At 51.7% G+C, this 25728-nt stretch overlaps 1 protein-coding gene across 1 annotated transcript in view; it reads right to left on the bottom strand.

The window, feature by feature from the left end:
• The window catches only part of Znf385c (zinc finger protein 385C), a 41383-nt gene that overhangs the window by 2180 nt on the left and 13475 nt on the right, over window positions 1-25728 (bottom strand). Inside the window, exons 2-5 of the mRNA XM_032912998.1 lie at window positions 23276-23527; window positions 6250-6395; window positions 2348-2458; window positions 434-599 (exon numbers count right to left, since the gene is read on the bottom strand). Of these exons, the coding sequence (XP_032768889.1) occupies window positions 434-599; window positions 2348-2458; window positions 6250-6395; window positions 23276-23525 (673 nt within the window). The 5' untranslated portion in view covers window positions 23526-23527. The remainder of the gene's footprint in view (window positions 1-433; window positions 600-2347; window positions 2459-6249; window positions 6396-23275; window positions 23528-25728) is intronic.

Here is a 25728-nt window from a genome sequence, read left to right on the forward strand (position 1 = left end):
TAAACTGGAAACTGGAGAGGTCCATAATCCGTAATCCCCATCACCCAGAGCCACTTGTACTCCAGCTCCAGGGAATCTCATGCCCTCTCCTGGCCTCTATGCCCCATGAGCACACAGACAGACAGACAGACAGATGGACAGACAGACACACACACGCACACACACAAATCCCAAGTTTAAGGAAAAAAGCCAGGCAGTAGTAGCACATGCCTTTAATCCCAGCACTGTCAGGAGGCAGAGGCAAGCAGATCTCTTTTAAGGTCAAGGCCAGCCTGATCTACAGAGCGAGTTCCGGAACAGCTGAGGCTACATAGAGAAACCCTGTCATTGAAAAACCAAACAAAAGAAAGGGAGAACAAAGACGAAGAACCAGAGTCACTCAAGCCACTCTCAGAAGCCAACCTCGCTGTGTGGACTTGAACTCAAGACTGACCTTTGCTCTGAGGGTTTCCGGGGCTTCCGCTGGCTGGAGGTGAGGCTGTAGACGCCACTGTCCCATTTGCGGTCAGGTTTCGAGGCCTCTGCTTGTTCTTGGCAGCTTCCACAGCCTTGAGTTTTCTGGCGTGTCTATGGCCCTTGTAATGAGCTTCGGCCTGGTTCTAGAAGAGGAAGGGGAGGAGTCACCTTCCCTTGGGTCCCATGCCTCTTCTAGGAGTGAGGTTGAGCAGAGGAGAGGCCAGAGGAATATGGGGTCAAAGGGACACAAGGCTTGGCCACAAAGGGGTGAAGCCATTGTCACCATCATCATCACATGTATACAGTCCTGAGGTTTACTGAACTTGTCCTCACACAGGTGCTCCAATGCAGGTAGCCTGCCTTCAGAATCAAACTTAGCCATGTATAAGCTTTCTCTCTCTCTCTCTCTCTCTCTCTCTCTCTGTGTGTGTGTGTGTGTGTGTGTGTGTGTGTGTTGAACTTAAGAGTTGAACACAAAGCCTTGTGACTACAGGGCAAATATTCTAAACTAAGTCACATCTCCAGCCCTATTTGTTTCTCTGTTCCAAGATCCAGAAGTGTTGAACCCAGGAACATTCACCAAGTGATGCACTTGGGTGTCTGCCGATATGTTCAGAATATTCTGGAAATGGACTACTTACTCTGTGGTCCAGGCTGGCTTTAAACTCATGATCCTCCTGCCTCAGCCTCCCAAGTAATAGGACCACAGGGGTGCACTACTGTGCCCCTGCTTTAAGCTTTGTGATTGTTCAGGTTAAATGGGACATGAACTCTAGTTTATAAAGTAGGGTCTCCGGAATGTTAAGGAGTCCACCCATGGAAAACACAGCAGTCCTTGAATTTGGAGTTTATGGAAAACATCCCATTGTTCATTTTTTAAAAATAATGTTTGAGCATTTGCTCTTAGTCCAGCCATTCTGCCAGGGCCTAGGAATAGAGACATGTCCCTTCCACAAATCTCTTTGTCGAATGCTATGACCTAAATATCTGGAGCGAATCCCCCAGCTAGGATGTCGCATCCTCTTTACTTCAGCTCGAAGCCTCTACTTGTTTCTCGACTATTTCCCCAAAGTGGGAAGGACAAGCCTCCACAGCCCTTCCTTGGACTCTTCGGCTACACCGTGGTTCTGACATCTCACCCAAACCCCACAATGAGGCTCCTCCCTCAGGATGGGCTGCAGTAGGAGGGTGCAGACTTCAGGGTCAGCCAGGGCTGGGTTCAAATCCTGAAAACCACGATTTACCAGCTGTGCTCCCCGGCAAGTTATTTATCCAGTGTGAGACCATGTCCTCCTCAGAGAAGTGAGGATGGTAATTGTGCCTCTGTACCCCTCACAGATAGATGCATCATGGGAGTCCATTAAGATGATGAAGTGTAGTGGTGCACAACTTTAATCTCGGCACCAGGAAGGCAGAGGCAGGCAGATTTCTCTGGTTAAGTCCCAGCTACAGCTACAGAGTGAGAGACCCTGTCTCAAGGTCTACAACAAAATTCAATGAAGCGGGGCATGGTAGGGCATGCCTTCAATCCCAGCACTTGGGAGAGCGGCAGGCAAGATCTCTGTGAGTTTGAGGATGGCATGGTCTCTATAGCAAATTCCAGCCCCGCCTCAAATGATGCTGGGGTGAATATATGTTGTAAACATCTTAAGTCAAGACCGGGGGTTCACACCACAGCCTCTAGGACATCCAGAAGATGGGCGTGAAGCAGGGAGGAGGAGAATGGAATTCTCGTGGGCCACATGTAGGCAGGAAGAAGTATGAGAGGAGGGGAGGGGGCAGGAGAGGATGGTGGTCAGAGCAACATGCCCCTTTGCTACTAGTTCCTAGGACAGCATCCCCGAAGGAGGCCCTGCTCCCTCCAAGCCCCAATCCCATGATCCCCTCTCACCGCTGAGTTGAACCTCAGATGACAGATGTTACAGGAGATGAACAGCTTCTTCTTCAGAGGGGAGGGGACCCCAAACGTGTGGCTGATGACAGCTTTCTGGACTGGGTCCATCTGTAGGGAGGTGGGGGGAGGGTGATAGAGCCTAGTTCTTCCTACATGCTCAAGGAAGGTGCAGTTCAAAATGTGATCGGCTTCCCAGCAATCCCTCTCACGCTCTAACCCTGACAAGATGTAATCTGTTAGGTGCCAAGGGGAGGACCAGGGTGACCTGTGTGCTTAGGGCCCTGGCCTGACACAGAATCACCTTGGCATCTCCCTGCTATCCTTCCGGTCTTAGTTTTGGGGTTTTGTTTTCTATTGTGACCAAAGGTTGAGCACAGACCGCAGCAAGGAAGGGACAGAAGACATTTTTGGTAGGATTTCCTTTCTCCTAACTCAGATTTTGTACTTGGACATGCTGGTGGGGGCAAGAAGCCCTACCTTACCACCTCTGCCACTGTCCCAAAGACTGATGTCTGCTAAGCAGTGGGGAACCTGTGGGCAGGGAGGCAGGTGGCCAAGCAGGACAGCACAGGGAGGCCTGAGGCTTGCGATATGAATGTGTTTTCTTTTTTCTTTTCTTTTTTTAAAGATTTATTTATTATATATAAGTACACTGTCACTGTCTTCAGACACACCAGAAGAGGGCATCAGATCCCATTACAGATGGTTGTGAGCCACCATGAGGTTGCTGGGATTTGAACTCAGATGGCAATCAATGCTTTTTTTTTTTTTTTTTTTTTTTGGAGCTGGGGCCACCATGAGGTTACCACTGGCTAAATCCCCAACCCCCCTTTTTTTTTTAAGATTGATTTTTGAACTCAGGAGACACACTGGAAGAGGGCATCAGGTCTCATTACAGATGGTTGTGAGCCACCATGTGGTTGTTGGGAATTGAACTCAGGACCTCTGGAAGAGGAGTCAGTGCTTTTAACCACTGAGCCGTCTCTCCAGCTCCAGTCAGTGCTCTTAACCACTGAGCTGTCTCTCCACCCCATGAACCTGTTTTCTTTCTTTTCCTAATTAATGTTTTGTTCATTTTTTGTTCTCTGTTTGTTGATTTATCTATTTTGAGACAAGGTCTCCCTTAGCTCAGGCTGGCCTTAGAAGCCCTGTCTTCCTGCCTTAGCTTCCAAGTGTTGGGATTATAGGCATGTAGCACAATGCAATAGTCTGTCTGTCCTTCTTTCTTTTTGTCTTTCTTCCTTCTTTCCACTCTTTCTTTTCCTTTGAGATAAAGTCACTATGTAGGTGAGGGTGACCTTAAATTCTCCTTCTTGCCTCTACCTCCCAAGCACTGGGATTAAAGACATGTGCTACCATATCTGATTTATACAGTGCTGGGAATCAAACTTGGGGTGTTGTGCATGCTAGGCAAACTCTACCCATTTCACTATCTCCCAAAGCCACTTTAGCCTTTCTTTCTTTCCCTCCCTCCCTCCCTCCTCTCCTTCCTCTCTCTCTCTCTCTTTCTTCTCTTTCTTCCTTCTTTCTTTCTTTCTTTCTTTCTTTCTTTCTTTCTTTCTTTCTTCTGTTTTTTTCTCAAGGGCCTAAGTTTTGGGGGTTTATTCTGTTTTTTTTTTTTTGCAAATACAATCTCGATATGTAGCTCAGGCTGGCCTTTAACTCACTATGTAGCCCAGGTTGTCATTAATACACATTCCTTAGTCTCCAGAATGCTGGCACTACAGATGCCACCATGCTGTGTGTTCGAAGCCTAGGTTGTTGGATTCAAAGGAGAAGTTGTCTGGTTTAGTCAAAAGGAACTTTCCAAACCTTCCCATGGGAAGAAACCTGAGGCAGAGAGGGAACATGCTCTAGAGACTGCCCTGAGGGCAGAGGTTACAAGCTAGGCAGGGCCCAAGGGAGAGTCAGCCCATCATCAGGATTCCAGAGGGAGGTCTTTACACTGGGCCAAGAGAAGTGTCACCTGCCTTTGAGAGACCACCCCTGTGGGTAGTGACCACATCTGTAAATGACAGTAGGGGCTGAAGCTCACAGGCCCATTCCCAAATGTCTCATACTTCTCAGGACCTCTGTACAACCCTGGAAGAGGGGATAAAAGGAGGGAGACCTCTCCGGGTTATTGGGATGGCATGTGACATAGTCCCCTGAGGACAGAGTGGTGGAGTTCATCCGTGATTTCATTGGGTTTTTGAGATTTAAGGGGTGATGCTCCTGACACCTCATGGAGTACTCCTAATGTTTGTGCCCCCCCCCACATCACAAATGAGTCCAGGCACAGGAGAGAAATATACAGACCCAAGCACATATGCTCAGCAGCAGTTATAGACTCACAGACAAGTAGAAAGTCACTCTCAGACACACACAGACACTATGCAACCACAGATAGACTCTCACCTAAAGTACATCCATACCCAGCACGGATTCACACACACACACACACACACAAACACACACACACACACTCACAGAGTACATACAAATCCCAAACCCCTGCATTCACACACACACACACACACACACACACACGCACACTCACACCCACACACACACACACACACACACACACACACACACACACACACACACACACACACACACACACACACACACATACACACACACGCATGCACACACATGCGCCCACACACACACATGCTCAGAGTACATACAGATCCCAAACCCCTCAGATTCACACACACACACGCACACACACACACGCACATGCACACGCACACACAGTGTAATCCCTAGGCACATGCACGCACACACACATCTTCACAAATAACACACGAACTCATACCCACACATAACACACAGACCTCCAGGTAGGTACACGAGCTCCGAGACAGAGACATGACTAAGGTATGGAGCTATAGCTCAGCAGTTGGGAGACCACCCCTGCAATCATGAGGAACAGAGTTCGGATCCCAGCACCCACATCACCACCCAGGTGCCCTTATGCAAGTCTGTAACCTCAGCCCAGTGTGAATGACGACAGGAAGATCGCTGGGTCGTGCTGATCTGTAGTAGAACCAACTTAAACGCATCCCCGACAAGCTTACAAATAAATGAGACTCAGACCATGGTTATCTGACTTGGCTTTGACAGTCACTGGGGGCTAACCCCTCATCTACTCTTCTGACTGCTGGCCTGGCTACCTCTCCACCGGTGTTCTCCAAATACATGCTGTTTCTCCTGGCCGTGTGCTCATAGTCCATCTCCTCTCCTGGCGCCTCTCCCCTCTCCTCCTTGTTCTTCCTTCTCCACCTTCTTCTCCCTCTCTCATGGTCCTCCTCAGACTCCAACCCGGGGAACTAAAGCCCCACTTACCTCTCTTCTGCCCAGCTCTAGGCTGTCGGCATCTTTATTCAACCAACAGTTTTAAATCAAGGAGCAAGGTCACATAGCATCACTTGGTGTGTGTGAGGATTTTCTCTTCCTCCCTGAGGGCGACCGTGGTCAGTATTTAGCCTTACAATACACGGCAACAGACCAAACCTCAACACTTGTCTCCAGCCTTGCTGAGAAAACAGGAGCTCCAGGCTCAAGGAGAGACCGCAGAGGGCGTCCAATGACCTCCTCTGGCTGCTGCTGCAGCACATGCACCCATGTGCACCCACGCATGTGAACACATGCTGACTCACACATAAATACAGAAATAATATAATCCTTGACCCCCAACTCAAGTGCACACAGACACACATGGATCATCTGTAAAAACAAAACATCTCCAGGCGGTTATGATGGTGGGGTAGGGGTGACATCATCTTCATCTCTAGGTAGGAGACAGCTGGGTTCTGGGTCCCTATATGGTAGCACCTAGGGCCAGCCGAGTCACTCTTCTTGCCCACCCCCAAACCTTTCGCATGCCCCCACCCTCCTGCCCAGCCCCATACCGTGCTGAAGTTGGGGAAGAGACTGAGCGGGGTGGTGCCATTGAGGTGGAAGGCGAGTAAGTGCTTCAAGTCCAGCGGGGGTTGCAGAGGCCGGGTGGGCAGGGTCAGGGAGGCCAGCAAGGGGCTGGGAGCGCTGGAGGCCGGGCCTGCTGCAGGAGGAAGAAGGGCAAGGTCTGAAATGAGGAGCCACCGGGCTCTCCCACCACTGCTGCCAGAACAAAAGGGCAGAGCAGCAACTCCTGGCTCTCTCTCTTTGTAACCGCACCAGCTCAACTCAGTTGGGGAAGCAGAGTCAGAGAGTCCACAGGTCAAGCCTCCTAAGTGGAAGAGTGACCCCTCTCACTGACAGGGTCAGCACAGTGGCCCAAACAGACACCAAAGGGAGTCCAGCCAAGAGAGGGGTCAGAGGAGTCAGGATTGACATACACAAAACCATGGTGGCAGCATGACACACTACTTGTCCCACTTGATCCCAAAGCGCCAAACCCAGGAGTGCAGGGAAAGGCCAACTCTTTACTTTCTCACTATTTGTCCCTTTCTCACTTCCGGTTCCATGCCACTCACAGAGCATAGGGCTGGAGAGATAGCACAGTGGCAGAGCATTGGACCCGGGTTTGATTCCCGGCACCCACATGGCAGCTCGCAACTGTAACTCCATTTACAGGGGACCCAATGCCTGCTTCAGGAATCAGGCATCAGGCACATGCGTGGTGCCTGTACATGCATGTGGGCAAAGCATCACATGTACAGAATGAATCTAAAATGTCCCACAAAATTAACAAGAAACCCACAGCATTCTGAAGAATTGGGTGACATTTGGTGAGGTACTGGCTGCTTCCCGGAAGATGTACCCCATCCAGCATCCAGGGTGAGACCCCAAGCCAGTCCTCAGGACTCACAGGAACGACACTGTGGTTTTGTAGTCTTTGGTCTTAACAGTGTGACACAGAGGCAGAAAGGGGCCAGAAATAGACAAACCAGGTTTCAAGGACGGGAAGGGAAAAATAAAAGCAGAAAGAAATCCTGGTTATTGGAGACTCACTTGGGTCCTGTAAGTGCAAAACCAAAAGAGGTCCCTTTCAATCCTTGGGTGTTAACCCCCTGAAATATCAGATGGGTTTATTTAGCATCTGTAGATGTTAAATAGAAACACAACCATAAACAGGAAGGGAAGCCAGCAGGCAGATGGGAGGGGGAGCGCTGACGGAGGGCACCGCTACCTCCCTGGAATCATTGTGTGCTTTAACCTGTCAGTTTGTGCGCAGACTGTATTGTGCTGTGTCAGAAGCAAATGCTGTGACTGGGTTTACCATCTTGGAGGGGAAAAAGACACTGCAAAGCACGGGGCAAGGAAATGCTCAGGAATCTACTCTCCTTCGCCTCTGTTCTCTAAGGCCCAACCTTCCTTCTTTAACGGAAACTGGAAACCTAAGGGAAGGATCCAGCAGGGGAAAGGAAAACTCTGAAAGGCCAGGCCGGCCATAGGGTGGTAGTGGGGAGTTAGGGGGACTCTGCCCAGATCTTAGTTAGCACTTCAACCTACTTGCCCAGGCTCTTTCCTCATAGGCCAGGGGTCTGGCTTGGTGATGAGTAGAGGAGAGCAGTTAGTGGTTAGCTTGGCTGTAGTATGATTAAGGCTGCATGTCTGCACCCTTCAATCCCCCCACCCCCATCCCCGCTAGCTAAGGCAAGGGAAGGTCACTCTCAGGAGAAGCACCAACCAAGAGGTCCCTCTCGCACCCACTCTCTGAGAACTCCAAGACCAATGTAGACTCAAACTCATGCAGCTGAGGGAGGGGGATAGAGGCATCCATTGAGATCTTCAGCACCTAGCCATCGCACGTCTGGCCAAGGCCCGTCTTTGTCCCCACGACCGCAGCTTGCGGCTGCAGCCCACCTTGACCAGCAGCTCTGCACCCACAGGCAGCACCAAGGTCAGGGAGGGTAGGACGCGAAAGTCGGGGAAAGAGCTCGTGCAGCTCGGAATGCGCGCCCGCAGGGGCGCCCAAGGCTCCAAGAGCACCAAGTCCCCATATGCGCTGGCGCACCACGGAGCACCCGCAGCGCCCCCTCGCCGTGCACTCACAGTTCTTCAGGAGCTTGCGGGTAGCGGCAGGGATCTAAGATCGCCGCCAAAGCGGCTATCGCATCTAGCGAGCGTCTGGGGAAGGAGTCCGACAGCCGGCTTCGCATGGAGTCCGGGAAAGCCTTTCGGTGGCGCTCCAAGCCTCGCAGACTGCGAGTAGCCCAAGCAGTTCCACACAGTGGTAGGTGAGGCGTTTGCCCGCTCGCGTTGAGGTCCGGGTCGGAGATCTCCTGTTCATTCGGGAAGCCTTGGAGCCGCGCGCGCGCCCAGAGCGGAGCTGAGCTTGTGGGGCTGCCAACACCACCGGTTGCAGCAAGATCAGGTCCGGCTCTTTGTGCTGCAGGACCAGGGAAGCTTCTGCACTGTAGCGTCCAGCAGCAGTGAGTGAAGGCTTCATAGGAAGGTGAACTGGCACAGGGCCGAGACCAATGAGGCAAGGGATGTGACTCCCAAAGAGCGCACCAAGCAAGGCCAAGCCTCGGCCACTGCTTTTACAACAAGCAACAGGGAGCCCCAAGGTATTGGCAGGGGACCTGTCAAGTCAATAGCTTCAAAGTCCAAGGCTGCAGGGAGCTTGGGGACTGAGACAAACCATGCAGACGGAACAAGGCATCCGATGTGCTCTCATATTCACCCAGATAGGCATGGGGCTTTGGGTCTGTCCAGACAGGGAAACGGTGCAGATTCATAAGCAGTGGGCAAGTGGCTCTGAGCTGCAGGCTGACACTCTCCAGGCAGTCACTGGGGAGGCTTGAACTGAGTCAAGCCAGTTTGGGTGCAGATATGCCAAAGACCCATAGGATGTTGGGGAGTTGGCAATCAGTATCCTCACTTCCCCTGTAGCTTCACCCTGCCCAGGAAAATAGTCTCAGGCTGGCTATCCCATGGGGACACCGAAGTGGCAAACAGGGCCAGACTATGGGACTCTGCCCAGTCCCTGGTCTCACCTAACACAAGCCTCACATACAGGGATGCCTTCAGGAGCTGGCAGGCCTCTGTGTGCAAGATACTGGCAATGGCCACCTGGGACAGCCAGGGATTAAAAAAGACAGAGTTAGGCTTGTCGTACAGGCTAGGGGCGTGGGAGGCAGGCAGTTCCAGGTTGCTAGAAGAACACAAGCTTGGGGCCAGCCAGACTCTTTGCCACTTATTGACTGTGTTACCTTGGGTAAGTCACTTTACCTGTCAAATTTCAGTTTTTATCAGCTCTCATACCTGCAGGGTATTTTATTCAGGGGCAAGGGGCAGGGGGGTTCACCCAGTGGCTCAGGGACTCAACAAAAGACATTCACTAGTCATTCCTGGCCAATAAGGGTCCCAATATGTGCTGTTTGTCTCTATAGAATTAATCCAACTTTTCCCCCACCTCCAGCCACATACCCCAGGACTCACACAGCTGAATCTAGGGTGCCATGTGCAACTCCAGGAGCCACGTGGGTGGCTTAGAGCTTGCAGGAGATTAAAAATGGGAAATTATAGAAACTCCAAGCTCTGGAATATGAATATATATATATAATCGCAGCAATTGGGAGAGTACAGCAGGAGGATCAGAAAGCCAAGGTTATCTTTAGCTACATAGTGAACTGGAGACTGGTCTTGACGCACATATATATATATCACAGTAAAAGCTCATCAAACCCAATGTAAGTCAGCCACGGCCCAAGAACCAGCTGGCAACCTCTGGCCCAGGGAGTGAGAAACATGTCTGCATTCACCCAATGAGAAGGGCCAGGCCTGGCTTCTTCACTGCTGTACTCAATGTGGCTGGCCCAGTGCCCGGCCTGTAGGCAGCACTTGGTGAAGGTCTGGTATGGTGGAGATATGAATGAAGTATGCTGGTTACTACCCGAGGGCCTAGCATACGGGAGCTTTTCCCAGGTGGCTCAGCGTCTCCCCCGTTCTTTGTCCTCCCCTTCCCTCTGGCTGCCACCTACCTGCATGTCCCTCACCCTCCTGGGGCTGCAGTATTCACCGTGCTCTGTGTCCATCAGTGCCTGACACAGGTTGACTCTCTGTGGCTCCAGTTGCACTGTCCTCTATAGTCAGTCACGTAGTATACATGTCCGACACAACCACTTTGGCCGGGTCTGCTCCATCTTGACAACCCTAAAGTTGGGAGTGGTTGCCAGGCTACGGTAGGTCCCTCACCCTCAGCAGGGTCTTCCAGCGTGGGCTGGTCCCGGCTGACTTCCAAAGCCTGGAAGTTTTCGGTGCCCACCATGAAAACATTCTTGGCTTTGGTGTGCTTGTTGTGCACTGGGGTCTGGCGACATTCTAGAGAGAAGAGCATCAGCTTCTGCTTGTAGTCAAGATCCAAACAGGGCAACACCTTTTCCCACTGCTCACTGAAGTACTGCTTGCACTTGGTGGCGTTGGAGGCTTCCCAGCGGGCACCATACCTGCCCTCGGGACAGGGGACCCAAGACCCTCTCTAAATGCTGGCCACCTCCCTGCTTCCCTCACCCACAAAGCAATTCCCTAAGATAGGGAAGCTGGTGGGGAGGCAAGAGAGAGAGAGACGGCCCACCGAGCTAAGGGGGAACCATCTATCCAGCTTAGCCCAAGCTCTGCTCTAGGAGATCAGAGATGAAGAAGACAAGGGACCGGTGTTAAAGGGGAATGGGGGCTTATGCTGTCCGCAGGGATGGGATAGACTCGATGGGGAGGAGAGTACAGAGTCATGCAGTGAGGCACACCGGGAAGAGGTAAGGAACCCCCAGACTCCTCCCAAGGGCCTCCCTCCCTCCAGGACAAGGAAGATACTAGTTGGCAAAGTCTGCTGTAGTAGCTAAGAACACAGTAGTGACTTTTAGCCCAAATCAAGTCCTGAAGACAGATGTGGTTCTCAGGGCTCCTGAGTATTTTGTAGCTGACTCAGGGCTACAACACAGACCTCCCGGATGTCTAACTCACGGGATGTTGTCCTCAAAGCCCACAGATACCTATATCATCAATATAGAGCTGAGCATTTCAAGGCCATCTGCTTTTACCTGTCATGCGCACACAGGCGCTGGTTCACATTCATGGCACTGGCATGCGGGCATGAGGCCGTGGGAAAGGTCCCAGGAATGGGCTACAGAGTGAGGACAGGCTTTGGACTGGGCTGCAGTGAGTACGATTAGCTGGTTGACTCTGCATCCCCAAGAGGAGCCTCTGAGATCTGAAGGTCAGGTCCAGTTGGGTCAGGCCTGCCAACCTCCGTACCTCCTAACGATGTGAAGTTTGTCCTCTCCTCTTGTGCCCACAGCAGCAGGACCAGCAGCAACTATCGTTTATCCAACCAGTAAAAACCGAGCCAGGCCTTGGGTTGAGACTGTACACGATTCCCCGAGGAGACCAAGATTATTACTGACTGTGGGCGGGGGAAACCGAGGCATTGGACTAAGTCATTTGCCCAAGGTTTCTCGAGCAGCAATCGGCTGATGTACAATCAGGACACTCATCCTCCTCAGCCATAGGCCACACTGCAAACGCATCACGCATCACCTCAGTCCAGCCTGCCTCAGCCCAGGTCAGGCTCTCACAGCAGGAGTCTTTCTGTCTCTGCACAGTTCTGTCTCTGCACAGTTCCCCTACAGCCTGAGAACAGCCAGCTCATACCTATTAGGCTGTGCTTTTGCCTCTTCAGTGGGACTTTACTGCTTAAGTCAGGCACCTCGCCAAGAACCTCCCCCAGTATTCTTAGTACTCCTGTTTATCCCATCCAGCCATCCCCAAACAGGCTATTATAAAGCTGCTGAAGTCGTTACTATGTCTGTCTGCCTGCCTGCCTGCCTGCCTATCTGGAAATTGAACCCAGGTCCCTGAACAGTCCTAAGCATACCCTCATCACTTGGAACTTTCCCCTGAGCCTAAATCCCCACTCTTCCTCTCTCCTTGATCAGCTTCCCCCACTCCCTCCCACAAGGATCAACGTCTCAGACACCCCCTCTGCTACCCTGACCTCCACAGCTGGGCTGGTAACTGGCCTCCAGTCCGAGGCTACTTCCTGTGTGCTGGAGTTCTCTGTGTATCTGCAACTGAATGACTTTACCCCAGAAGCCCTGCCGTTTTCCATCACTGCCCCTGCTGTCCCCTCCAGGCCACCCCCTACATGTTGTAGCTCTGTTTCTGGTTCAGTTCCTTCACGTCTCTTTCTTCCATCTGCCTTCCCTCTCTCCCATACATTCCCCAAGGGCAGGCAAGACAACTGGCTTCTCTCTTCTTTTTCTGCCTTTGAGGCAGGGTCTTGTGTACACCAGGCTGGCCTCAAATGCACTACAAAGAGGATGGCCTTGAACTTCTTATTCTCCTACCCCTAGCTCCTGATTACAGCCGTGTGCCACCACGTCCAGCTCTGTGCATGCTATGTGTGCTCAAACCCAGGGCTCGCAGCACGCAAGGCAAGTGCTCTACCAGTCAAGCTACCTTCCCAGGCCAATAACTTCTTTATGTATAAACCCCAGATAGGGCAATGTGCCTGGTTTCTAAAAAGTATATCCCAAAATTTGGAGAATTTTAAAAAGCTGAGTGTGTGTGTGTGTGTGTGTGTGTGTGTGTGTGTGTGTGTGTGTGTGTGTGTGTGTGCAGCAGATGGACTTTGGCACTTGTTAGGGGGTGGAAATCACTTCCTTCCTCGTCTTTGCTTCCCAAAAGCCTGTGATTCCAAGATTTCAGCCTGCCCACCACCCAAAGGATGTGAGAATGGGGGACAAGTGTAAGACCAAGATCAATATGACAGGTGCTCTCCTGGAAGTCTGTCAAATGCTTCACATATTTCTAAAACCTCGGTCCCACCCCGTCCTACAACAGGACCAAATAAGTACTCTGAGATGTTTTCAATGAAGGAACCTGGGGAGGTGAAGGCCAGTTTGAAACAGTTCCAGACAGCAGTCCTTGGACCATTAGAATCCAGTCCAAAACAAACCAAAAACTGATTCAGTGGACACTAGCCACATTTAAGTACTCAGTAGCCCACATGGCCTGGCTAACACGGAAAACATGGGTGGCATCCCAGAAAGTTCCAGCAAACAAGTTGTTATAAATCTACAAAACCCTATGTCGCCTTTGTAGGAGCCAGCCTGTGGTGGTGGGGTGGGGTGGGAAGATAAGCGGAGTTATATGAATCAGTGCTAACCAGGGAGGCCAAGTATGAGCAGCCCTGGGTCCTATATCCTCCACAAACTAGTGGGATCCACTGCCGCCTCCATGGTCTGAAGGCTGCTGTGTGGCCGTGTGTGCTGGTCTCCCCATCCTCCTATCCACAGATTATGTAAACCCAGTCTCTTCCCCAGACTCATATAGTTCCCATCCTTGGGACCTCACCAGGAGGTCTCAGACTCTCAGCAGGGCAGGACCTGATCAGACAGGGTTTCTTTGTACCCTGTGGGCATCTTCAGAGTATTGAGACAGGGGAAGGTCGGAACCCATCAGTGTGTTCCCCAACACACCTACACAGGCCCCGACTCTGACCCTTTTCCAAGAAGCTCTAGGACTGAACACCCTCATGGAGACACCATCTTGGGTGGCAGACACTCTGGCCAAGGTCTCCTTGAGCTCTGCTGAATGACAGCAGCCACTAGTGCTAACAGGAGAAAAAAGGCACCAGCAGAGGGCGCCACTTGGGGCTCAGGCAGTGCCCCACCTCCTGCGACTCCAGTTCAATACCTTCTGCACATCCTGGTCATTTCCCACTGCCACATGCTGCAGCAGGAGCCACTGTGGTCAGACCACGGGGAGCAAAAGGAACAGGAGTCTATTCAATTATTGCAAATATTGAATATATAGGTTCCTAGGAGAGCTCACAGGGATGAGACCGACAGGTAGAACACTGGAGGGTGCAGGCTCCCAGAGTTCTCAACGTTGGACCTAGGAGGACTCTGGGGTGAGAGAAACAGATGGGACGCCAAATACCAGTGGTGAGGGGGGCAGATTTTGTAGTGAATTTTTACATGGGGAAGTACATCTGTGCCTTGCCAACAAGAATTTGTTCACCTACCTGGAAGCTGACAGGGTATAAGGCACAGGAGGTCCAGATTCAGAAATGTCTGGCTGTCTCCCAAGACCTTGGGGACTAGAGTTCAGAGACACCTGGGATAGCTATTTAATTCTGCCTTGGAGATTTATTAGGAACCTCAGTCTCTTCATCTGAGAAATGGGTTTGTAATTAGGGGAGGAAGGACGGTACAGAAATGGAACTGGGGACTATAACAGGTAGTGAAGAAGGGTTGGGTTTGCTTCTGTAGAACCAGGGGATACCAATGCATTTGGTGGCCCTGTCTCTCCCGTCAACACATAGTCACCCAGACATGCCTTCCAGTCTCCTCACAATTAGGTGCAGCATTCTCCACACAAGGGCTAGAGAATATGGTGATTTTGATGCCCAAGCCCCCTCGCCCCTGGGTGATTTGCTGTCTGCCTCTGACATTCAACTTGAGCTCTGGAATGGAGCGTGAGCCTTGGCACGTGCACACGTGCCTGGGTGACTGCCTGCTCTCTTAACTGTATTCAGGTCAAGCAGACACTCCTGTTGCCCCAGAGAGTCCCACAGGTCAAGGTTCTCCTCAAACGTGTAGGATGGGTGTTTTCCTTGGTAGGATTTTAAAGGGTGTCCCCCCCTCCCGTCTCCAAGTGTCTCGGAGAAGTCGCAGCCCTGGCCAAAGTCCACAGCCTGATCCAACCCACTGAATAGTTGCCCCGAGAAAAGACAAGTTGTTGGCTGTGGGCACACAGAGAGCAAGCCATTCCGTCTGCATGGAGAGGCAGCTCTCCCTGTGCCTCCAGCCCAGGTTGGGGCAGGAGTGCTGAAGCATCGTAACGTCACCCTGGCTGCCACCCGATAGCAAGGGTCCAAGGAAACCACATTTTGTAGTTGTGCCATAATGAGAAAAGATTGACGCCCACCCCACGACTCACAGTCACCCACACGGACAGTGCTAGACATAGATACCAAGGCACTTGTGCACGTACATCTCCCCACGGTGAAACCAAGTCTAGGGTCTAGTGCGTGATGCCCATGCAGTGACACACACCCCCTCAGGGACCCGGTGTGAGCCTGCATGTACACGTAGAAGGACAGACCAGTGGACACAGATGTCTGAAACACTAGACACGGTTCACATGAGCTGGATGTCGCATACCTTGACTAAGAATGAAGAGAACGCCCTGAGATCACCGCCCAGGACAAGTGCATGCACACATTTCCTCATAAAACCAGATGCATCTGACTCGAGATCACACGACCAAACATGCACACAGGGCACATGCATGTGCACACACATATCAACAGAACAATGCTGTTTCTATCACAAATAAAATAAAAACTCAGAGGCGAGGCCCTGTACCTCCGTGGGTGTCTATAAACAGTTCATCCTAAGGGAGGAGGAGGCATTTTCTTTAGTGGTGTGGCCATGGGTAAGGTGCCCACAGCACTGTCAATAACCTGTCCTGAATGCACACTCCTGCAAGAAACCTTAATAAAACTCACTGACTCACCAAAAGAGAACATCAAAACGTGGGAGTAGTTGGGGGGTTATCTGGGAAGAGGAAAGGGATCAGCAGGAGGGGACACAGGAGGAGGATGGGGGAAGAATACTACCAACGTACATTATAATCAAGTTCGAAAATGTCACGAAACCATTAGTGTGCATGACTAATATTTGCTAGTCATTTCTTTAACCTGCAAAGAAAAAAAATGAAAACCCAGAGGGAGGGCCTAAGGGGGGGCGATGGAGAGTGGCAATGGGGGCAGGGGGACATTGAACTGAGACCCAACATTTGCCCACTATGCTCCTCAGGAGGATTCTATGTATGGCCCAGGGCTCCTCCTCCCCTTCCCTGGAACCTCTCCGTCACTTCTGGGCTATCTGAAGCTATACCGATGTTTCAGATCCTGTACAAGGTAGAGAAACCTCAAAGCCCAGTAGCGAGAAAGCTTCACTACGCCCCCTTAGACCCTCTGCCTCCAGACCCTTGTCCCTGGGAGAGGTTTCCAGAAACCTCTGAAAGCTGCCTCCCTACAAAAACAAAACAAAAACGACCAGGCGAGCCAAGTGTAGCGGTGCCTGCCTATAAGCCTAGGACTTTGTGGCCCAGACAGGATGGCTAATTTGAGGCTGTCCTAGGCTGCAGAGTAAGTTCAAAGCCAGCCTAGGATACAGCAAGGCTTTGAAGGAGCTGGGGTGAGGAGGGAGGAGAGAAACAAAAACAAAAGGCCTGACAAGACCCTATGTGAGGAGGTGTGTAGGGGTAGGGACACAGGTAAAGGTGCTGGTCTGCCCCCCGCCCCCCGGGGTCCAGGCTGCGGCTCGCCTAGGAGCCTTCTGGTACCATCTACCTTCTCTCCACCAAGGAGGTAACAGCTCTTCAGCTCCATCCACCTCCCCTCCCCTGGCGTTAGAGGAGGTGAGGGTAAGATTTCCCATGAGGAGTCTTTAGCTTAGGTTCCCACCGCACACACAATTTACCCAGATGTGCAGCACCCTGAGTCCTCAGGGCAGACTCTCCAGATGTCCTTCCCCCTCCTTACCCTTTGTTCTCAGCTGCAGTCCAGGCTGCATAGGACTGGGGTGAGTCTACTGACCTCGGGTCCCCAGCAGAGTCTCTGGGGGGCCACTAATAAGAAGGAAAGCTTAGGATGGGACAGACGGTGACCCTTTCCCTGAAGCCTCTGAGACCTGTCCCCACTCGCCAGCTCAGGCGCCCTCAGTACTCACCCAAGAGCATTCTCAGCCTTTGGAGACACCACAGAGCAGAGCGCAGAGCAGGAGCAAACCCAGCCAGAGTGACAGAGAGAAGGGGGTGAGAGGGACAGGAGGGGAGGGCTTGAGGGAGGGAGGGACTCCGGTTAGCCTGGAAAGCCCAGATCCCCTTTGCCTGAAAAAAGGGGTGCCCGATCCCTGATTTCTGAATCCCAACCACAGGGGGATGGAGCAGAGTGGGATCTTTGCCAAGCTGGGAGTGCGAGGGACTGTGGAAACCAGGGACGGAGAGTGGAGAGTGGAGTGTGACCTACTCACCACCCCCCCATCCTGTGCCCCAGGCTCCCGGTCTCCTGCCTCTTCTGCTGAAACAAAAGGCTGACTTTGTCCACAAAGACCTCCTGAGACAGGTACTGCCCTCACACACCTCACCCCTGCACTGGAAAGCTCCCCTGCTCTGGGCTTGCTGAAGTCTGTTTAGACCACCTGTCTTCTTCCTCTCCTGGACATCACCTTATAGTCACCTGCTTTTACTGAAGGGAACACAGGCTCAGAGAAGTGACAGAGGTAGAGAGGGAGCCCAGGTTAGCCCCTTAGACCTGTTACCTCCCGCAATGCCAGGAAGGAAGTGGGGAGGGCTCTGCCAGATCAGCTAGAACGTCTGATACCCATCTGGGGTTCAGGGTCCCCACCTCTTCTCTCCACCGTTGCTCCTTCCTCCCCTTCCTGGGTGCTGAAAAGCTGGCTCTCCACTCACCTGAGCACCTGGTGGCTGCGCAGGGGCGGAGGGGGTGGGGAAAGGGGAGACAGTCAGGCCGCAGCTGGGATCTAGTCTCGAATTCCAAACCCTGTCTGTGCCCAGTGCAGGCCCCCACCCCTTAAGCATTCTGTCTCCACCAGATAATAACCAGTAATCTCAGGGCAACCAATACCTGCACCCCCGAGCAGGTCTAGGGAGGAGCTGACAGAGGCTGCTTCTTGGAACTCTGAGAGGAAGGAGTTGTTTGTGCAGAGGGGTTGGTGGGGGTGGGAGAAACTCAAGCCCAGAGACACGGAAGCTCTGTCTTCTTCCAGGCAGACACCTAAACTAAGCCCCCTAATTCTCTACCCAGACAGCCTTGCCTCTCTGGGTGGTCTCGGCGGGGAAGGCAGGTCTCACCTGGGGGAAGGGGATGTTTGGCTGCCTTGGGAGAATGTAGGGTACTTCTGTCTGCTGTCACCCAAGGAGGGGGTATAGAAGGCACTGGCTGGGCTGGGGGAGGGTCTTGGGGGGGTATTGCTTCTTTGAAGCTTGTACCTGAAGGTCTCAGGATGATGGGGTGGGGGTGGGGGAGCTCAGTGAGGAGGAATCAGCAGCCCAGAAAGATGCTGATGGGAAGGACAGGAAGAGAGCTTCCGGAGCCTCCTGGAGGGACTGAAATTAATCCATCTGTAGGGAGCAGTGGACTTAGGAGCACTCACTCATCAAGCCAGTGACTCATGCATGACCCACGTCCTTGGTTTCCAGGGTCTAGAGTACAGCCAGAGGCCTCAAAGTTTGGAGAAGAGATAGAGGGCTTGGGGATCTCTAGCATGTTGGTGGGGAGTACGGAAGACTCAAGTCTGACTGCCACAACTGCAGCCATCTTTGTCTTGGATGCCTTTAAAACCCGACCTCTCTCTGTTTGCCAGTCCTTCCCAGTGTCTACCTTCACCCACGGTTCCTCGAGCCATTTCAGTAGGACAGAGCTGAAGTCTCTTCCTGTCCTTTCAGGTGTCTGCTGCAATGGAGGGTGAGGGAGAGGGTCTCGGCTCACTCTAAATTAGCCCAGCGGCCGAGTATGTGGCTGGCTTTAGGAAGCTCCCCTTCTTTAGCCAACTACAGGGACAGGAGACAACTGGTGCGTCCCCTCCTTCCTTTTCTTTCATTTCTTTGTTTGTTTGTTTTTAACGACTTATTTGTTTTATGTAAATGAGTACACTGTAGCTGTCTTCAGACACACCAGAAGAGGGCATCAGAACCCATGACAGATGGTTGTGAGCCACCATGTGGTTCCTGGGAATTGAACTCAGGACCTCTGGAAGAGCAGCCAGTGCTCTTAACCACTGAGCCTATCTATCTATCTATCTATCTATCTATCTATCTATCTCTCTATCTATCTATCTATTTTGACCCAAGGTTTCACTGTGTAGCTCTCTGGCTGTCCTAGAACTCAGTCTATAGACCAGGCTGGCCTCGAACTCACAGAGATCAACCTGCCTCTGCCTCCCGAGTGCTGGGATTAAAGGCGGGCATGACCAGTATGCTAGAGATAACACAGAACATAGGTCATATGGTCAGAGGTCATGAGTACCTGTAAAATCATCTTGCTGAGCCCACTTTCTCAGGTCAACCCCCTTTCCCATTCATAAACACTGTGGACCTCTCTCTCTGTCTCTCTCTCTTTTCCCCCATGGTTTTGCTATATTGATCTGGCTACCCTGAAACTCTCTACAGGCCTTGAACTCCTAGTAAAATCCTGTTGCACTTGCTCTTGCCTCCCAAACGTTGGAATAAAAGGCATATGCCAACCTCTCCTTATATACTGGCTACTCTCTTTAGCCAGGGTAGGAGGTCAGACACCTGGAGTCAAAACCCAGCTGTCTGGCTTTGGGGATGTTATTCTCTCTGAGCCCCCACAGTCCGGTGTGTAAAGTGAGGGCTGACCATCATCATCTGCCTGGTCAGGGTGGGGTGGGGGGCTTCCTGCTGGGTGTCTGAGAGCTTTGTGACCAGTTTGGCTCTATAGCAATGACAGCAGAAGGTCACAGCTCCTCACGCAGATCTCCCAACTCCCTGTGCTGCCCCCAACATCTGGATTAGAGCCAGGAAACTGTGCCTCCACTTTCCTGTCTGCAAATGTCGAAGAATGGATTCAAGTAGTTTAGGGTGTAGTGAGTAGGGTTGCTGGATTTAACCGCACTGCTGGGGGTTCCTAGTGCCCACAGCCCCCTCCCCAGAGAGGAGGGTAAAGAAGAAAAGGATAGCCCAAGACGCACTCCTTCAGTCTGACAGGGCCTCCTGTTGGCAGGAGCCTCCGGGAAGTACCGGGAGGTAGAGTGAAGTGTATCTCAGGTTTGGCTCTGAGAACTCCAGAAGCTGGGTGTGGCTGAGGAAGGAGGCCTCTGACCTAAGCTAAGAGAGGAAGCTCTAGGAGGGAAGGGTCGTCCCCCACGCCCGCCTCTGTAGCTCCTCCTTATATACTACCTCAGGAAGGAGAACAGGAAGGAGAGGGTCCTGGCTTTACCGCCTGTGACTGTCTGTCACTATGGAAGCTTCCAGACCCGCAGGACCCCTAATCAAAGTGACAGCTCCCAGGGAACTGGCTCCTGGCTACAAGAGACAAAGAGGCCTCAGGTCTCCATGTGTGGTGTGGCATCCCAAGGGATTAAGGAACTCAGTAAGGGTTCCTTGCACACACGCACCCCATACACCCCCAAAGCTTCCCTGAACTAGGTGAGGATCTCTCCATTGCCCTAGGGTGCTCCAGCGGCCCCAGCCCAGTCTTACACCAGACCGGAAACAGTTTTAGCAGGACTCCCACGGGTTTTCTTTTCCCAACTGACTTCCACCTTGGGCGGCTGCTGGCTAGTATCTCCCTATCCAGGAGGGCTGGATGTACCTGGGGCCCAGGGCCCAGCGAAGGCCCAGAATTAACCAGAGCAACATAGATGGCAGCTTCTCCCACCGGGGCTTCTGAACCACACAGAGTCACACTAGAAATCCAAGGCTTTGCGTTCTGACCCTAAGTGCAGCGGTCACTCTCTCCCACCTACAACGGGATGGTGAGATGCTGGTCATACCTCTCAGCATGGCCTATGGGAAGGTCTGGTTCCTTATCTGCCTCCCCTGCCCAGCTACAGGGGACCAGGAGCAGACAGCAAGCATTCCTCCTAGGTTTCTCAGCATTTTGCACTGGGCTCCCACTGGGTCTGCCTATGGCCTCTGATTTCTTGACACACCCTGGATACATAGTGACTTAATTGGCCTAGTAGTTAACAATCTAGAGTGGAGAGCTAATCATCACGTTTCCTGGTGACTCCTAATTTGGTGATCTCTCAAACCAACCCCACCAACCCTGACCCTTTCCCATTTCCATACCTCTTTCTAACATCTGAAATGTCCATCTCCCCCAGCCCACCCCCATCTCTCCAAGAGCCTGCCTAGCTGAATCCATCCATGCCTCCTCCCTCTTCCTTGGTCCCTAAACTGCATTTGTCACCAAGCCTCGATGGTTCCGCTACACGAAAGCCTCCAGAAACTGGTTTCTTACCCGATCACTCTCTTAACCACGTATCCCTAAGTTTCACTTTTGTCCTTTGCTAGGGACATCTGAAAGGGCAAAAACTCCTGCTCGCAATGCTGCCATGAGACCCAAAGGTCAAAGGCTAACCTGGCAGGAAGGCCCCTGCCCTGTAAGGGATACCAGCTTACCTCAACCAAGCTCAGTCTATACCCTACACAAGGCTCACTACCCACTGCCCAGGAGGAGGCCAGGAGCTTTCGGTCCTGTACCAGCTCTCGCTGTGGCTCTGCTCATGACACCCTTATTCCTTTGGGATCCAACATCGGTGTCACAGTTCTTGAGTTTCTCTGGGTTCTCCCATTGCCTCACTCACTGTCCCCTCTACTGATAGCTCCCCCCATCCCTATATTTTTCCCCTCTGGTACTAGGGATTGAACTTGGAGCCTCATGCAAGCTGGGTAAGAGCTCTACGTCTGACCCACATCCCTAATCTTTGCTACGTTTACTGTGGAGACAGGACTCACTAAGTTGCCCGGGTTGTATTTGAAGCCTCTCCATAGCCCAGGCTGGCCTTGAGTCTGAGATCTTCTCTCCTCAGCCTTTGGAATAACTGGGATTACTGGCCTTCGTCAATAGACTCAGCTGTCTTCTGGGTTCTTGGCATTTGTTTTGCTTTCATTACCTGAGAATAAGCGTGTCTTTACATAGAGTTATTTAGATAGCTTTTTTTTTTTTTTGGAGGGGGGAACATTTGAAAGCCTTGAAAATGTGAGCCCCCGAACAGCGGCCTGAGCGTCATAGATAAAAAATTATATTTAATGAGTAATATTTGATGGATAAATGTAGGACTTTAAAAAAATCTTGCTATGTAAACCAGGCTGGCCTTGAATTTACAGCCTCCTGATGACAAGCATGCACCAACCCCCCCCAGCTTAAATAGAAGACTTTTTAACCCCTCCTCCACAATTCCCACCCCCCATCCTACATGCTCCAGAAACCGCCATCCATAAGATTTGCTCAGTCACAACCTTGAGAATCCAACTCTAAGTGCCTCCTTTAAGGAGTTAATGCTGATAAGAGAGTCTTCCTGTCACTTGCTAAGGACACAATGACAGCCTGAAATGCCCCTCACCTGTCATGGCCATCACTCTCCCTCCCTCTGAGGCCTTTGTGTCCCTGGGGGTGTGTCTCAACTTCCGTCATGCTCAGGGGACACTGTATAAATGTCATCCAAAGACTAGGCACTCTCAAGGTTCAGGGTAGCCTCTGGCAAAACTACCCTGCAGGGGTGCAAGGTGGGTTTCCTGAAGCCACCCCCAGGATATGGGGTACGAATGCCTCCTGCCTCTCCCTCCTAGGCTTCTGTGGATCTGCCTCCCTTGCCAGCCTGCAGCTCGTGACCCCCACGTGTCTGTCAACAAGCATCGCCCTCACAGAAGCATTCACCCATTTCTCCCAGAACACTGCACTGTAGCCAGAAGCCCCTACAGCACTGACAGCCAATCCCCCTCCCCCAGCCCCTACCCTTCTCCGTGCAAAGTCACCCCAGGCTGGGAGAGGCAGAAATCCTGGCTGAGAGTCCAGCTGCCACAGGAAGCTCCTGTTGTTCCTCGGTTGGAGCGCTATGCAACGATGTTCTGAAAAGCAGGAGTATGGAATACCCTGCAGGCCAGAGAAATGTTATAAATGTCCTAATCACAACACACCTCCAACAGAGAGAGCTCCTAGAACTGAAGAGACCTCCAGGGGAGACCCAAGACTCTCACAGCCCAAGAGATTCCCATGGAAAGCTGCCCAGAAGCAAAACAAAACTTTCTTTGGTTTTCTGGAATCCAGAGGCCATGCCAGGCAGGCGCCATACCACCGTGCTACGTTACCAGGTTTTAAAATAAAACCTGACAGCACCACAGAGGGAAGCCACAGACCCAAGGTCCCTTAAAGGGACCCAATGCCAGTTTATAGGACGGGTGCGAGGCTCAGCGCCACTCCACACTGACCTGGCCCTGTGGAGGTCTTGCCCAGGCTGAGCTGCCGAAGCCTTCGCTGGTGGGCGCGTCCCCCACAATGCACCTGGGCCTGAGCGGCAGAGTTCAGCTGGATGTTGCAGACATCGCACAGTGTGTAGGAGGGTCGTTTCCTTTCCCGCTTAGGCTTCGAGGATTCTGGAGAGTGAGGGGGGCACTCAGATGCAGCAGTTGTGGGGGGCTCCTTCTCACCTGACGGGGGTGGGCTCAGTGGCCGTTTCATACCTGCGCAGATAGAGAGGGAGACAGATACACGGTGTCTGGGTGGTTGGGAACACACAGAAAACAAAAAACAGGAGAGGTTTGAAATCTGGAAGTGCTGGTGTGCATCCCAGGTGACCCAGCCTAAGTTCTAAATACACCCCTCAGCCAAAATGTGAAGAGGAAACATGATGGGGGGAGGCACGTTTCAGGCAGAGTAACATTAAAATATAGGATCAGTAGGAAAGGGGTTAGAAGCAACTGCGCACTGGAAGCCGGTTGAACACAAGGTCCCAGCGCCTGAGAGCAAATCTCAGAGGCAGAGATGGGGACTTGGAGACAAGATGACACTGGGGAAACACAGCATCGGGCCAATGGAGTCACACTTTGGGAAGCTGAGTCCTCTTCTCGAGCCTCCAGGCAGAAGCTGACAATACTACTGTGACAGACAGATAGGCATGTGGCACTTACTGGAGACACAACAGCCCTCTAGCCAGAAACCCAACCATCTTGTGCTCTATACCCAGCAGGGTGACATTCACCAGTAAAGACAGCCTGCAAAGCCACCCCAACCCCATCCCGCATGGCTTGAGATGCCCCAATTATCTTGGTCACCCGAGCTGGGGCCACGGCTGCCAACCTGGTTGAGACCTGGGTCTGCAGAACACAGTATCCACACATGGCCCCAACCTGGTCACTCGTGTCCTTCGTACAGGCAACTGTTCCCTTTGCAGATAGCCTTCCCCACTAACTCATTTCTCTGGTTCTTTCACATTTCTGCTTCTGTTTCTCCTTTGGAGTTGGTTGCCAAATCTCTCAGACGGAGCTTGTAATATTCACCTCCTTCCTGGTGTGTTTTGTGTGTGTGTGTGTGTGTGTGTGTGTGTGTGTGTGTCCTTATGAGTGTGCTTGCGCATGCTCATGCATGCGAGAGAGAATACATGTGTACAACACATGGGTATGTGTATATGTGTTTGTCTCTGTGTGCAAATGTATGTATGCCTGTGTCGGCATGTGTGCGTGTGTATGTCTGTGTGTGTGTGTTTATGTTCCCTGGCTCACTTCACTGGGAGACTTCCTGAGGGCAGACTTGAACAACCCCAAGGTTTGGGGAAAAGCGTGACTGAGTCCATTTCTCTCTTTATAGATGGACTATGTGGTCCTGTTCCATTCCTGTTGAAGCCCTGGCCCTTAAGTATACCACAATGCGACTGTATTTGGATAAAGGACCTTTAAAGAGGCCACTAAATTAAAATGACAGCGTAGCAGTCAGCTGCAAACCCAAATGCTGTCTTTCTTTATGAGATGGAGAATTTGAACAAGGCTATTTCAGAAGAAACCATCCCTGAGTCTGTCTATAACACACACCTGTTATCCCGGCCTCAGTGGAGGTCTAGGCAGGAGAATCAGGAGCTGGAAGCTAGCCTGGGCTACATGACAAAATGTTGTCTTTAAAAAAAAAGAGAGACAGAGAGAGTAGAGGGGCTAGAGGGACGGCTCAGTGGGTAAGAGCACTGTCTGCTCTTCCAGAGGACCGGGTTTAATTCCCAGCACCCATGTGGCAGCTCACAACTGTCTGTAACTCCTGTTCCCGGGGATCCAACACCCTCACCCAGACATGCATGTTGTCAAATCAGCAATGTACATGAAATAAGAATAAGTAAATTATTTAAAAAATATTTTTAAATAAGAGTAAAAGGTTGGGACGTAGCTCAGTTGGATGGAGTTGCTTACCTAGCACGAGGGAGGTCCTGGGTTTGATCCCCGACACTACATGGACCAAGCATGGTGGCACATATCTACAATCCCAGCACTCGGAAGGGTGAGAAGTTCAAGGTTATTTTTAGCTACACAGAGAGTTTGAGGACAAATGTAGGGTACATCTCACCCTGCCTATTAATTAATTATTAATTAAAGAAAATAATAAGAGAAGAGAAGCCACCATTGCCACTGCCTGTCCTGTGACATCGTGACCCCTCAGCCTGTTAGCTCCAGAACTAAGATACAATACATTTCCGTTGTTTAAGCCTCTGTCTTGCAGTGCTTTATGATGGCAACTGGAGAAAGCTAATACTTCTCCCTCAAGGTCATTTCCCAAGTCCTTAGTTAGTCTCACGTTCATTCTGCACACCAGCTCAGCCAAGCGAATGCACAGGAGCAAATGGCTATCAGTGGGGTCCACCTGAAGAGGAAATGTATTACCCAAGTCCATGGCCGTGAACCTG

Source organism: Rattus rattus, chromosome 9 (genome assembly GCF_011064425.1).
Source record: "Rattus rattus isolate New Zealand chromosome 9, Rrattus_CSIRO_v1, whole genome shotgun sequence".
NCBI lineage: Eukaryota > Metazoa > Chordata > Mammalia > Rodentia > Muridae > Rattus > Rattus rattus.